This window comes from Nerophis ophidion, linkage group LG06 (assembly GCF_033978795.1).
Source record: "Nerophis ophidion isolate RoL-2023_Sa linkage group LG06, RoL_Noph_v1.0, whole genome shotgun sequence".
Classification (NCBI taxonomy): Eukaryota; Metazoa; Chordata; class Actinopteri; order Syngnathiformes; family Syngnathidae; genus Nerophis; species Nerophis ophidion.
Window position 1 is genome coordinate 3,455,363 of NC_084616.1, and position 12,134 is coordinate 3,467,496.

Here is a 12,134-nt window from a genome sequence, read left to right on the forward strand (position 1 = left end):
GTCAAACTGCTCAAGCAATGTCCTTCCTTGGTGGTCCTGGGAACCCGCAAGACGACGGCTTGAGACCGTCACAATACCGTAGCTGCGGCTGTCAAATATGAGTTATTAAATGACTCCCGCCTCCTAGTGGTAGAGGGCGCTAGTGATTTTTCTTGTGACTACTCGACTGCAGAAGAAGTGAAATGAGTGACGTGATATGTACCGGAGGAAGTAATAAAGGAAGATCTCCATCGAGACTGAGAGACTTTTAAAACTGAAGAAAGATAAGGAAGACTTCTATAAACAAGTTATCAATGCTTTTGATCAGAAGGAGCTGGCATGGACTATATAAGTAAAGGTAAGACCATAATGTTTTTTTTTTTATTAAATGTGCTTTTCATTATGGTATCCTTACATCACACTCAAATTTATACTCCATGCCTTTGGTAAGTACCGGAGGGAGAAGAGGTTTTAGAATAAACGCATGCTTACTTTTACCGCATGCCTTTGTAAACGCAGGAGTAAGATGTCTAAATTAATTAGCGCCCCGGCGGCAATTCAAGGAAATACGGTAATCAAATATCATCCCAGGGGTCATAGATCATTCATTCACTGGCCAGATCTGGCCTGCGGGCCTCGACTTTGACACAGAGGATTTAGGATATAATAAGTAATTAAACTGAATATTTGTGAGTCTTGTTGAAGGTGTTCATTGGTTCCTGCTTACTGTGCAGTATATACTTTGGCCTCATTTGGAGAGTTTTGTCTCTTGAATGTAAACAGATGTTGGGAAGTGATTGTGAACAGATAACTGCTCAGTATCAGAGTTTAATAATGTGTTTGGACAGCCAGTAAAAATGAATAAATCTGTCATTTTCATGATTGGCCTGGCCTGTTGTATGATGACTCCAGTCAGTGCCATCAGAAGTTGAGAAATAGGCTGAGTTGTAACTTACTGGAAAGCGTTGTCACACTTGTCTTCATCCATGGACAAGACTATTGGCTGGATAGAGAATATTGTCAACTTTTGGCTCACATGAGTAAGGCTAGAATAAATATACCTACTTTATGGTGCTGCACAATAACAAAGTAACATAACAACGGCGTAAATAGCAACACATGATTGTACTTATTTGTTTGCCAATTCCATAGCAATGTTCCGCTTACAATGAACAACCTTTCCATGTCCCGTTTGTATATTTGTAACAATAGCTTATTTTTATCCCGTTTAAAAGTGGAGAGGGAGGGACGGTGAAAGGAGGAAGTTGTTGCAGGAAGACATGGAAGATAATCGCATGCTTCATTCTTCCTTTGCAGAGTCCTCACGTTTACAGATGTACAACAGCACATCTGTTTTGTGCTCTGTAATATGGATGGAGCAGCCAGGACCTCTCTTCTACAGGGTCGGTGCTAACTACTCCGTTCCTGGTAGCTCAGCATGTCTCACTACCACCAGGCGTTTACTGCCAGGCACTCTTCACAAAAGGGAGAAAAACACTGTTGTAATTTCTCGTACATAATAAGAATACAATTGTTTTCTAGAAATGTAAATATTTTAATTAAATTGTTTTCTGGAAAACAAGTTTTTCTTACAGGATTTACATCAAAATATTTTATAAACTAGTCCAATTATACTCATTTTTTATTTTATATAATATATCATAGTTCTCCAAATGAGGCCTATATTTTCCCCTGAAAATAAAAATATAATATTTCCAAATGTTTCTTAAAATCATGATTTTTGGAAAACATAAAATATACAAAACCTTTTTTTCCACAAATATGAAAGTAAAAAAAATTAAGGGTGTGGGAAAAAAAATCGATTTGAATACGAATCGCAATTCTCACGTTGTGCGATTCAGAATCGATTCTCATTTTTTTAAAGAAATTGATTTTATATACATATATTTTTTTTTATCAATCCAACAAACCACTACACAGCAATACCATAACAATGCAATCCAATTCCATAACCAAACCTGACCCAGCAACACTCAGAACTGCAATAAACAGAGCAATTGAGGAAACACAAACACGTCACAGAACAAACCAAAAGTAGTGAAACAAATATGAATATTATCAACAACAGTATCAATATTAATTATAATTTCAGCATAGCAGAGTTTAAAAATCACTTATTGACATTATCATTAGACATTTATAAAAAAAAAACAATAGTGTCACAGTGGCTTACACTTGCATGGCATCTCATAAGCTTGACAACACACTGTGTCCAATGTTTTCACAAAGATAAAATAAGTCATATTTTTGGTTCATTTAATAGTTAAAACAAATTTACATTATTGCAATCAGTTGATTAAACATTGTCCTTTACAATTATAAAAGCTTATTACAAAAATCTACTACTGTGCTAGCATGTCAGCAGACTGGGGTAGATCCTGCTGAAATCTATGTATTGAATGAATACAGAATCCTTTTAAATCGGGAAAAAATCGTTTTTGAATCGAGAATCGTGTTGAATTGAAAAAAAAAAATCGATTTTGAATCGTATCGTGACCCCAAAAATCAATATTGAATCGAATCGTGGGACACCCAAAGATTCGCAGCCCTAATATATATATATATATATATATATATATATATATATATGTATATGTATATATGTATGTGTATGTGTCTTGATTGGATTATCCAGAGAATAGTGCTCGATACCGTGGTAGAGCGCAATATGTAGGTGTGGGAAAAATCACAAGACTACTTCATCTCTACAGAACTGTTTCATGAGGGGTTCCCTCAATCATCAGGAGATTTTAATGGAAGCATTCACATACAATGGTTTATATAGGGCACAGAGTGGGTTGGTACAGGCAGGCGTAGGGTGTGGTGATTGGCTCATGTGTTACCTAGGAGGTGTTTCCGTCTGTAGCGGCATGTTGAAATTATTTCACTGCGCTTGTTGAGGGATGATAGATCTGGATGATATATAATAAACAGTTTCTCTTTCAAGCATAGGTTGCATCTTTTATTACCACTGTTGTAAGGTGTGCTGGATGCAAGAATTTGCCATGTTATTGAATATTCAACATTATTGTCTTCGAGGTTCCAAATGTGCTTGCTGAGTTCTGTAGAATTCCGCAAAGTCTGGTTTCTAAAGGAGGCTTTGTGATTATTCCATCTGGTTTTAAACGCTCCTTCGGTTAATCCTACGTACGTGTCGGATGTGTTAATGTACTTGCATGTTACCTTCGCTTGGTAAACGACTGATGTTTGTAAGCACCCTCCGTTGAGAGGGCAATCGGGTTTCTTGCGACAGTCCATTTTCTCCATTTTCTACCGCTTATTCCCCTTCGGGGTCGCGGGGGGCGCTGGCGCCTATCTCAGCTACGATCGGGCGGAAGGCGGGGTACACCCTGGACAAGTCGCCACCTCATCACAGGGCCAACACAGACAGACAACATTCACACTCACATTCACACACTAGGGCCAATTTAGTGTTGCCAATCAACCTATCCCCAGGTGCATGTCTTGCGACAGTTACATTCCTTATTGGTTTCAAAGTCGTTTATTCTGGGGGTGGGCAGTCCTTTTGCAATTGCTTTGTTGTGGTTTGAAATGATTTGTTGTATGTTATTCATACAGCTGTAGCTCAATTTAATGTTCTTGTTGAATATTTTTCTTAGGGTGTTGCCTTTGGGGAAGTGTTTGTCAATCAGAGTGAGGAACTTGTGGCCGATATTGAACACAATTGTTGTCAGTATCTGCAAGGTAAACACGGCCAGACCCCTTAGGGTGGTGCAGTAAGACCCATGTCATGTTCAGGAGAAATCTCCTGATGATTGAGGGAACCCCTCATGAAACAGTTCTGTAGAGATGTAGTCTTGTGATTTTTCCCACACACACACACACACACATATATATATATACACACACACACACAACTTTTTTACCTAAAATATGCAATACTTTGGTAAGTTTACTTCTTTTTTCTTGTGTATTATTCATTTTATTTCATATGTTTTCTTCAATGTGACCTTATTACCACATGCATGCTTGTAGGAATGAGTAAGTGATATAATATGTGAATTGTTGTCAGTATCTGCAAGGTAAACATGGCCAGACCCCTTAGGCTGGTGCAGTAAGACCCATGTCATGTTCTATGGTTATCATCACATGCCGTAAGAACCATGTCTGGTTCTTGGACTTGAATTTTGTCGATATAGAAATATATATTTGTCATTCCTTGGTTTGTAATTGTGTTCTGCTGCTCCCTTGGTGTTATATCTTATCTTTGTGGAGCAATCTCATCTGTCAGCAGTTTGCTGTTATCCCCAGGCACACAATTTCTTTAATTACGGTCAACAAAGCTATATTTTTCATGCCTCATACAGCTTTAGAACATTATTTCTTGGTCGTAGAGACTGTTATAGTATATTAATCACAACTATAACAACCAGCTGTTGATTATCCTCCTAGGGTGCAATAATATCAGCTTAGTTGGGAAATTGTGTGCAATAATGCCTTGTTTAAACGACAGGGCTACAAGGTAAAACCCTGTTTTTATATCATGCGACATCTGCCCTCCACTTCAGCCGGCGTGTGGGTCAATAATCCTAAATCTGGTAAAACGGAGCGATGTTAGGCTTTCCCGTCATCCTGCGTCATGACCCGCAAGCCCTCGAGAGCTGCGGAGCTCTTAAAGCAGGGTTTTAAGGATGTGGGATGTTAGATTGCGGCTAAAACAAATAAACAAAAGTCAAGCATTTAAAACCAGGCTTGGAGCAATAAAGAAATACATCTTGTACAGTGGAACATCTTTATTAATTTCTACACCATCAAGGAACTTGCCAATTCTTGAAACAAATTAAATCATCCTACGGTTGTGGTCAAAAGTTGACATCCACATCATGTCATGGCTGTCTCAAGTTTCCAATCATTTCTACAACTTTTTGTGATGTAGTGATTGGAGCACATACTTGTTGCTCACAAAAAACATTCATGAAGTTTGCTTCTTTTATGAATTTATAATGGCTCTACTGGATTCACACATGGTTTTCTACATCAAAATTTAACTATTTAGTAAGCTTCTTCTTCTTCAGATGTTGGCAAGCTCTACCTTCCACATATTTCATCCGATTCAAACTGGTCAGTCTTTTCAGGAATCGCGCACTTTCCCTTGACAAATTTCCCAGAATTCTAGGTTTTCCGGTTCATTTTTCCCATTCAAAATGAATTGGCCATTTTTTAAACTTCCACCATTTCCACATTTTTCAACCTATTCAAACCATTCCACCTTCAGCACATTTCACCCTCCTGAAAATTTAAATTACCTTTTTTCCTAGGTCCCAAAAAATTCCAGGATTTTCTAAAATTCCTGGTTCTCCAAAGCCCTATTTCCACCTTTTTATTCTGGCGCCTAGTCCTTCCACATTTTCGGCGCATTTCAACCGTTCCAACTTCAAACTGTTCAGCCTATTCAGGAGTCGCGCACTTTCCCTTGACAAATTTCCCAGAATTCTAGGTTTTCCGGTTCATTTTTCCCATTCAAAATGAATTGGCCATTCTTCAAACTTCCACCATTTCCACATTTTTCAACCGATTCAAACCATTCCACCATCCTGGAAATTTCAATTACCTTTTTCCCCAGGTCCAAAAAAAATTCAAGGATTTTCCAGAATTCTTCCTTTTCCAAAGCCCTATTTCCACCCTATATTCTAGCTACTCCTCCTTCTACATTTTTCAACGCATTTCAACCGTTCCAACTTCAAACTGTTCAGCCTTTTCGGGAATCGCGCACTTTCCCTTGACAAATTTCCCAGAATACCAGGTTTTCCGGTTAATTTTTCCTATTCAAAATTAATTTGTAATTTTCAAACTTCCACCATTACCACATTTTTCAACCGATACAAACCATTCCACCATCCTGGAAATTTCAATTACCTTTTTTCCCAGGTCCAAAAAAATTCCAGGGTTTTCCAAAGCCCTATTTCTGCGCTTTATTTTAGCAACTCCTCCTTCCACATTTTTCAACGCATTTCAACCATTCCAACTTCAAACTGTTCAGCCTATTCGGGAATCGCGCACCTTCCCTTGACAAATTTCCCAGAATTCCAGGTTTTCCGGTTCATTTTTCCCATTCAAAATGAATTGGCCATTCTTCAAACTTCCATTTCCACATTTTTCAACCGATTCAAACCATTATACCTTCACCACATTCCACCATCCTGGAAATTTCAATTGCCTTTTTCCCCAGGTCCAAAAAAATTCAAGGATTTTCCAGAATTCTTCCTTTTCCAAAGCCCTATTTCCACCCTATATTCTAGCTACTCCTCCTTCCACATTTTTCAACGCTGTTCAACCATTCCACCTTCAAACTGTTCAGCCTATTCAGGAATCGTGCACTTTCCCTTGACAAATTTCCCAGAATTCCAGGTTTTCCGGTTCATTTTTCCTATTCAAAATTAATTGGTCATTTTCAAACTTCCACTATTACCACATTTTTCAACCAATTCAAAGCACTCCACCTCCAACACATTCCACCATCCTGGAAATTTCAATTACCTTTTTTCCCCAAGTCCCAAAAAATTCCAGGATTTTCCAGAATTCCTGGTTTTCCAAAGCCCTATTTCCACCCTCTATTCTGGCGCCTAGGCCTTCCACATTTTTCAATGCATTTCAACCGTTTCACCGTCAAAACATTCTTCTTAATCAGGACAAAAAAACAGTTGATTTTTGAAATGGAAAAAATGTTGGTTTTCCCCAAATTCTTGGAATTCCGTAATAGCATTTCTCAATTCAACCTGTTACTACTTCAACATTTCTCCACCAATTTGAAAAATTCCAACACCAACCTTTTCAACTCAGGCCATTCAAGTTATTTTTTTTTTTTTAACCATTTTTTTAAAAAATTGCGGCTTTTCCAGAAATTCCTAAATTTTTGGGAAATTCCTATTGAAATGAATGGGGCCTTCTTTAAAGTTCCACAACTCCCGCATTTTTCATCTTATTCAAACGGTTCCAACTTTAAAATAATCAGCCTGTTTGGGAATTGTGTGCTCTACATACAAAACACAAAAATAGCCTAACAACCAATCAACAGACAGATATCCTTGCTTCACAAGCACATAAGCAGAACTTAATAGTGCAATGCACTTTGAGTACATTTTAAAGCAAAAACACAAACAATGCCAACCGTACCAAACTGAAACTAACTGAAAAAGAGGACGTGTGTACATTGTGCAGTCAAATCCCTGATTTGATACAACTGTTGCCATGCAACCCAGAAATTGTATTGGAGTGCGAAAAAGGGGTTTTATGGTATGCATGGCGAGCCAGTCAGAACAATATGACTTAATAAGGTGTCAACTATGTAAACTACAACATGAACGTGTAGCTTGTGTCGACGGTGATGTGTGTCCAGCAGTTACCAGAAGAGCAGAACACACGTTTGACAGTTCACAGACTAAACATGCGTCAGTACGAAATGTGGGCCTCCTTGAAAGGAACACTCTCAACAAACGGAACAGTCGGTCATGCAGAACTTGTCGCAAACAAAAGCGTTCTTTGGGCTGCAAAGCAAACTACTTGGCTGTAGTTCAAAGTTATTTTGTACTCTGTGCTGTTTGGTCAACGGGACTACAACAGTTAACAGTTATTGTGTGTTTGACGTCAGGAGGCCTAATTTGGAACAATGCATTGCCCTTGGCAACTGTTTATCTAAAACATGAAGAGGCATCCTAAATTGTGTGTCCTTTTGCATTTCCTATATTTATTTTTTAAACCTTTTTTAACGCTATTTTTTGTCTTCAACTGTCAGTTTGTTGGAGTTTCCGGTGGGCTTTATTTGAGCCAAGGTTAGAGATACAAGATCGGAGCCAATAACAGTCTTGTCAACTGACCAATCACTAATCTCTGATAATCACGCCACCATTTATTAGGAATCCGTGTAGAGCTGAGCAAATATTTTGACTCGGGGGCCCCATTGAGAGAAAAAGATGTCTGGGAGGCCAATGTGTATCCATCCATCCATTTTCTACCGCTTATTTCCTATCGGCGTCGCGGGGGGCGCTGGCGCCTATCTCAGCTACAATCGGGCAGAAGGCGGGGTACACCCTGGACAAGTCGCCACCTCATCGCAGGGTCAACACAGATAGACAGACAACATTCACACACTAGGGCCAATTTAGTGTTGCCAATCAACCTATCCCCAGGTGCATGTCTTTGGAGGTGGGAGGGGCCTATCCCCAGGTGCATGTCTTTGGAGGTGGGAGGAAGCCGGAGTACCCGGAGGAAACCCACGCATTCACGGGGAGAACATGCAAACTCTACACAGAAAGATCCTGAGCCTGGATTTGAACCCAGGACTGCAGGACCTTCGTATTGTGAGGCAGACGCACTAACCCCTCTTCCACCATGAAGCCCCCAATGTGTATGTGTTTAAATAATATGTACATATTTAGCTTTAAAAACCTGCTGTACAGTATGTGTGTTTGGGTCCTTTTTTCCCCAGAAACACTAATACCAAAATTCACAATGTCCGATAGCGTTCTAAAAACCTTATGACTCAGGTTCGTCCCTGACATGTTTTAGTTTTTCCTCTGTGTTTGTCTTATTTCCTGTCCGCGCTCTTATTTTGTCTTTATTTCCTGCTGTTCTCCCTGGGTGCTGTCCCTTCAGCTGTGGCTGATTGGCACCCGCCTGGCCACACCTGGTGTCAATCAGCCAGGTACTATTTAAACCTGCTTTGTCCTCCACTCTGTGTTGGAGTATTGTCATGTTTTGCCAACGTTTTTTTATTTATGTGCTTTTCATAATGGTATCCTTACATCACACTCAAATTTATAAGCGCAGGCCTAAATTTACTGCGTGCCTTTGGTAAGCGCCAGAGTGTGAAGAGGTTTTAAATTAATTAACGCCCCGGCGGCAATTCAAGGAAATACGATAAGCCCACTTGGTCTCCCTTATAGGGAACTTGCTGCCCTTCTGCCCTATGGTAAACACATCATCTGCTTCCCTGACCTGCGGTGCACACAACGTTGAGGGAGTCAAGGCGCAGCATCGGCTTCCTGCCTTGACAGATGTGGGAAAACATGTCCGCAGAGACCGCAAATGATGTGATTCTTTTCTTTTTTTGTTTTATTAGTGACATGTGGAGGACCGGGATTCTTCTGCTGCTGCTCACACTGCTGCTGGCCTCTCAGGTAAGCACACGCACAACATTGTGGAGCGCACATGCGAGTGTATTGGAAAAGGCCATGTTAAATCCCCAAATAGGACATACTTTACACGCACAACATTGTGGAGCGCACATGCGAGTGTATTGGAAAAGGCCATGTTAAATCCCCAGATAGGACACATTTCTCTAAGTCGCTCAGACGTTCCATGCTTTCCAAACACCTCGGAAAATGGTGAAATAATGTTTATAATGTCTGTCTTATAAATGCCTCCACGTGTGTTGGGAGAATCTTCCGAGATGGGACGCGTAGTTTGACAACAAAGCCCATAATAACGACTAACAGATAACTGTTAGTCTGCTAACAATAAAGTGCAAACTTTTTTTCAAATATTTTCAACTAAAAAAGTAATTGGGTGAAAATATTACATATTCTGTGTTTTTTTTTCTTTTCCCTACTGTTGATATAGAGATTTAAAACTTGAATAATAATGAAAATAGTAATACTGAATGACACATTTTTAATATTTTTTTTGACCAAAACCCTTTGGGGTCCCCGGGATCATAACTGAGTGGAGGCCTAAATGTATATTTTTTATATGTATATTTTAAATATGTGTATATATATATATATATATATATATTGCATTGTTTTTTAAAATAAAAAACATGAAAATGGCCCCCGCTTGCTTTGATTTTTTCAGTGTGCGGCCCTCAGTGGAAAAAGTTTGGACACCCCTGATGTACACTGTATAAAATAAAATCAGCATCATTTACGGTAAAATGCCGGCAGCTGTGGTTGCCAGCGATTCCCTGTAAAAAATAGTCACAAATTATAGGATATTACGGTATGTTGATGTCAAATACGTTAATTTTACTGTTGGTGACTGTTTTTTGCTTACAGCAAATTACTATGAAAAAAACAGATGTATTGTTAACCTGTTTAGTCAAGTCAGCTTTATTTGTCAATTTCTTTACATGTAAAGAAAGGAATCAAAATTTTGTTTTGGACCCTCTAATGCGTAGACAAAAAGACAAGAAAACACAACAGTAAAGTGCAACGTGAATATGTCTACCTACTAAAGTGACTATATATATAGTTCCTGTTTTTTTTAAACAGGATATGGCTGTAAACAATGAGTGTTTCATCAGTAGTGTAAATACTTATGATATAGCAGCAGATGTGTGCAATTTTGCATAGTAATTTTTTCTGTGGGTCATGGGGTCAAAGTCCTGACAGCCTATTGGATCGGGCTGAGGATTGAAGGGGTGGCGCCGGGTGGGGGGGAGAAAGTTCAGCAGCCTAACAGCCTGGTGGTGAAAGCTGTTGGTGAGTCTGGTGGTGCGAGAGCGGAGGCTCTTGTATCTTCTTCCAGAGGGAAGGAAGCTGAACAGGTTGTGTGCGGGGTGGCTTGCGTCACTCACAATTGTGAGTGCTTTGCGGGTGAGGCGGGTGGTGTATAAGTCCTGAAGGGATGGGAGTGGTGCTCCAATGATTTTCCCAGCTGTTTTCACGATGCGCTGCAGGTCTCTTCTGTTGTGTTGAGTGTAGCACCCGCCCCACACAGCTAGAAAGGATGCTTTCAATGGTGCCTCTGTAAAAAGTGGTCAGGATGGGTGGTGGAGCACTTTGCCTGCTTTAGTTTTCGCAGGAAGTAAAGGCGCCGTTGGGCCTTCTTCACCAGTCATGTGGTGTTGGTAGTCCATGACAGGTCCTCACTGATGTGCACCCCCAGGAATTTGGTGCTCCTTACTCTCTCCACTGCAGCACCACCGATGGTCAATGGCAGGTGTTGAGTGTGGCCTCTCTGGAAATTGACAACAATCTCTTTTGCCTTGCTGACATTAAAAAAAAATGGATGCGTAATACTGGCAGCTGTGTCTGCCAAGAATTTACTGTAAGACGTGTCATGTGAGTGGAACATGAGGATTGTAACTTGAAATTATTTGTACAACCTTTCACTGGACAACTCACAACATGTTCCTTCAAGTGAGCTTATAAAAACGAGCCTTAAATGCTGCGTAACTCTTACGCAGGTATAAAAGTAAGTACATCTCTATATTCCTTCAAAAGCGCTCTAAAACAACACCTCCAGGCAACTTCAACACTTTACTAATACCCTCCTCCATTCACATCCCATCTCCCCGGATTATAAACAACTGAAATGTACTTCTAATGTATATACTTGTTCTTATGCTATGTGAACTCACTATGTTCTCTGCTGGCTGTACATATCCTACTAAATAAGACCTACACTGTTTCAATGTCCACATTTCTCTGTTGATGCAATTGTTGATGACTGAAGTACTGATATCAACCAAAGCTCCTCATCCCACCCCCCGGATTGTAAATAATGTAAATAATTCAATGTATATACTATGATGATTAACTTGTGTGATGACTGTATTATGTTGATAGTATATATTTGTACCATGAATTGATTAACGTGGACCCCGACTTAAACAAGTTGAAAAACTTATTCGGGTGTTACCATTTAGTGGTCAATTGTATGGAATATGTACTGTACTGTGCAATCTACTAATAAAAGTATCAATCAATCAATCAAAAGTAGCTGCTTGCAACCAGCTCCAACGCACTAAACCCACAATTTAGTTAGTTTCCACGCAGTTTACAATCAAGCCCTTAAACCAGACCAGGGAAAATTAAGGCTCGGGGACCACATGGGGCCCGTTAAGCTTTTCAATCTGGCTCCAAATAATTTTTTTATATCTTTTAAGATGGAAAGTGAAGCTGCTGTTATGATGTGCAGTGAGGTTTTCAAATTAGCGTAAGTCTTGAACTATACAAAATATTTCAATGGTTGGAATCTGCACTTTTGCATGATATACTTGTTACTATGGTCATCTAATTAGTTACTGTGGTCCTCTAAAGGCCTACTGAAAGCCACTACTACCGACCACGCAGTCTGATATTTTATATATCAATGATGAAATATTAACATTGCAACACATGCCAATACGGCCAGGTTAGTTTACTAAATTGCAATTTTAAATTTGGCACCGA

At 39.6% G+C, this 12,134-nt stretch overlaps 1 protein-coding gene across 1 annotated transcript in view; it reads left to right on the forward strand.

Moving 5' to 3' along the window:
- The window catches only part of calcrl2 (calcitonin receptor-like 2), a 73,824-nt gene that overhangs the window by 29,517 nt on the left and 32,173 nt on the right, over positions 1-12,134 (forward strand). The window contains exon 3 of the mRNA XM_061902480.1: positions 9,080-9,137. Coding sequence (XP_061758464.1) covers positions 9,080-9,137 — 58 coding nt within the window. The remainder of the gene's footprint in view (positions 1-9,079; positions 9,138-12,134) is intronic.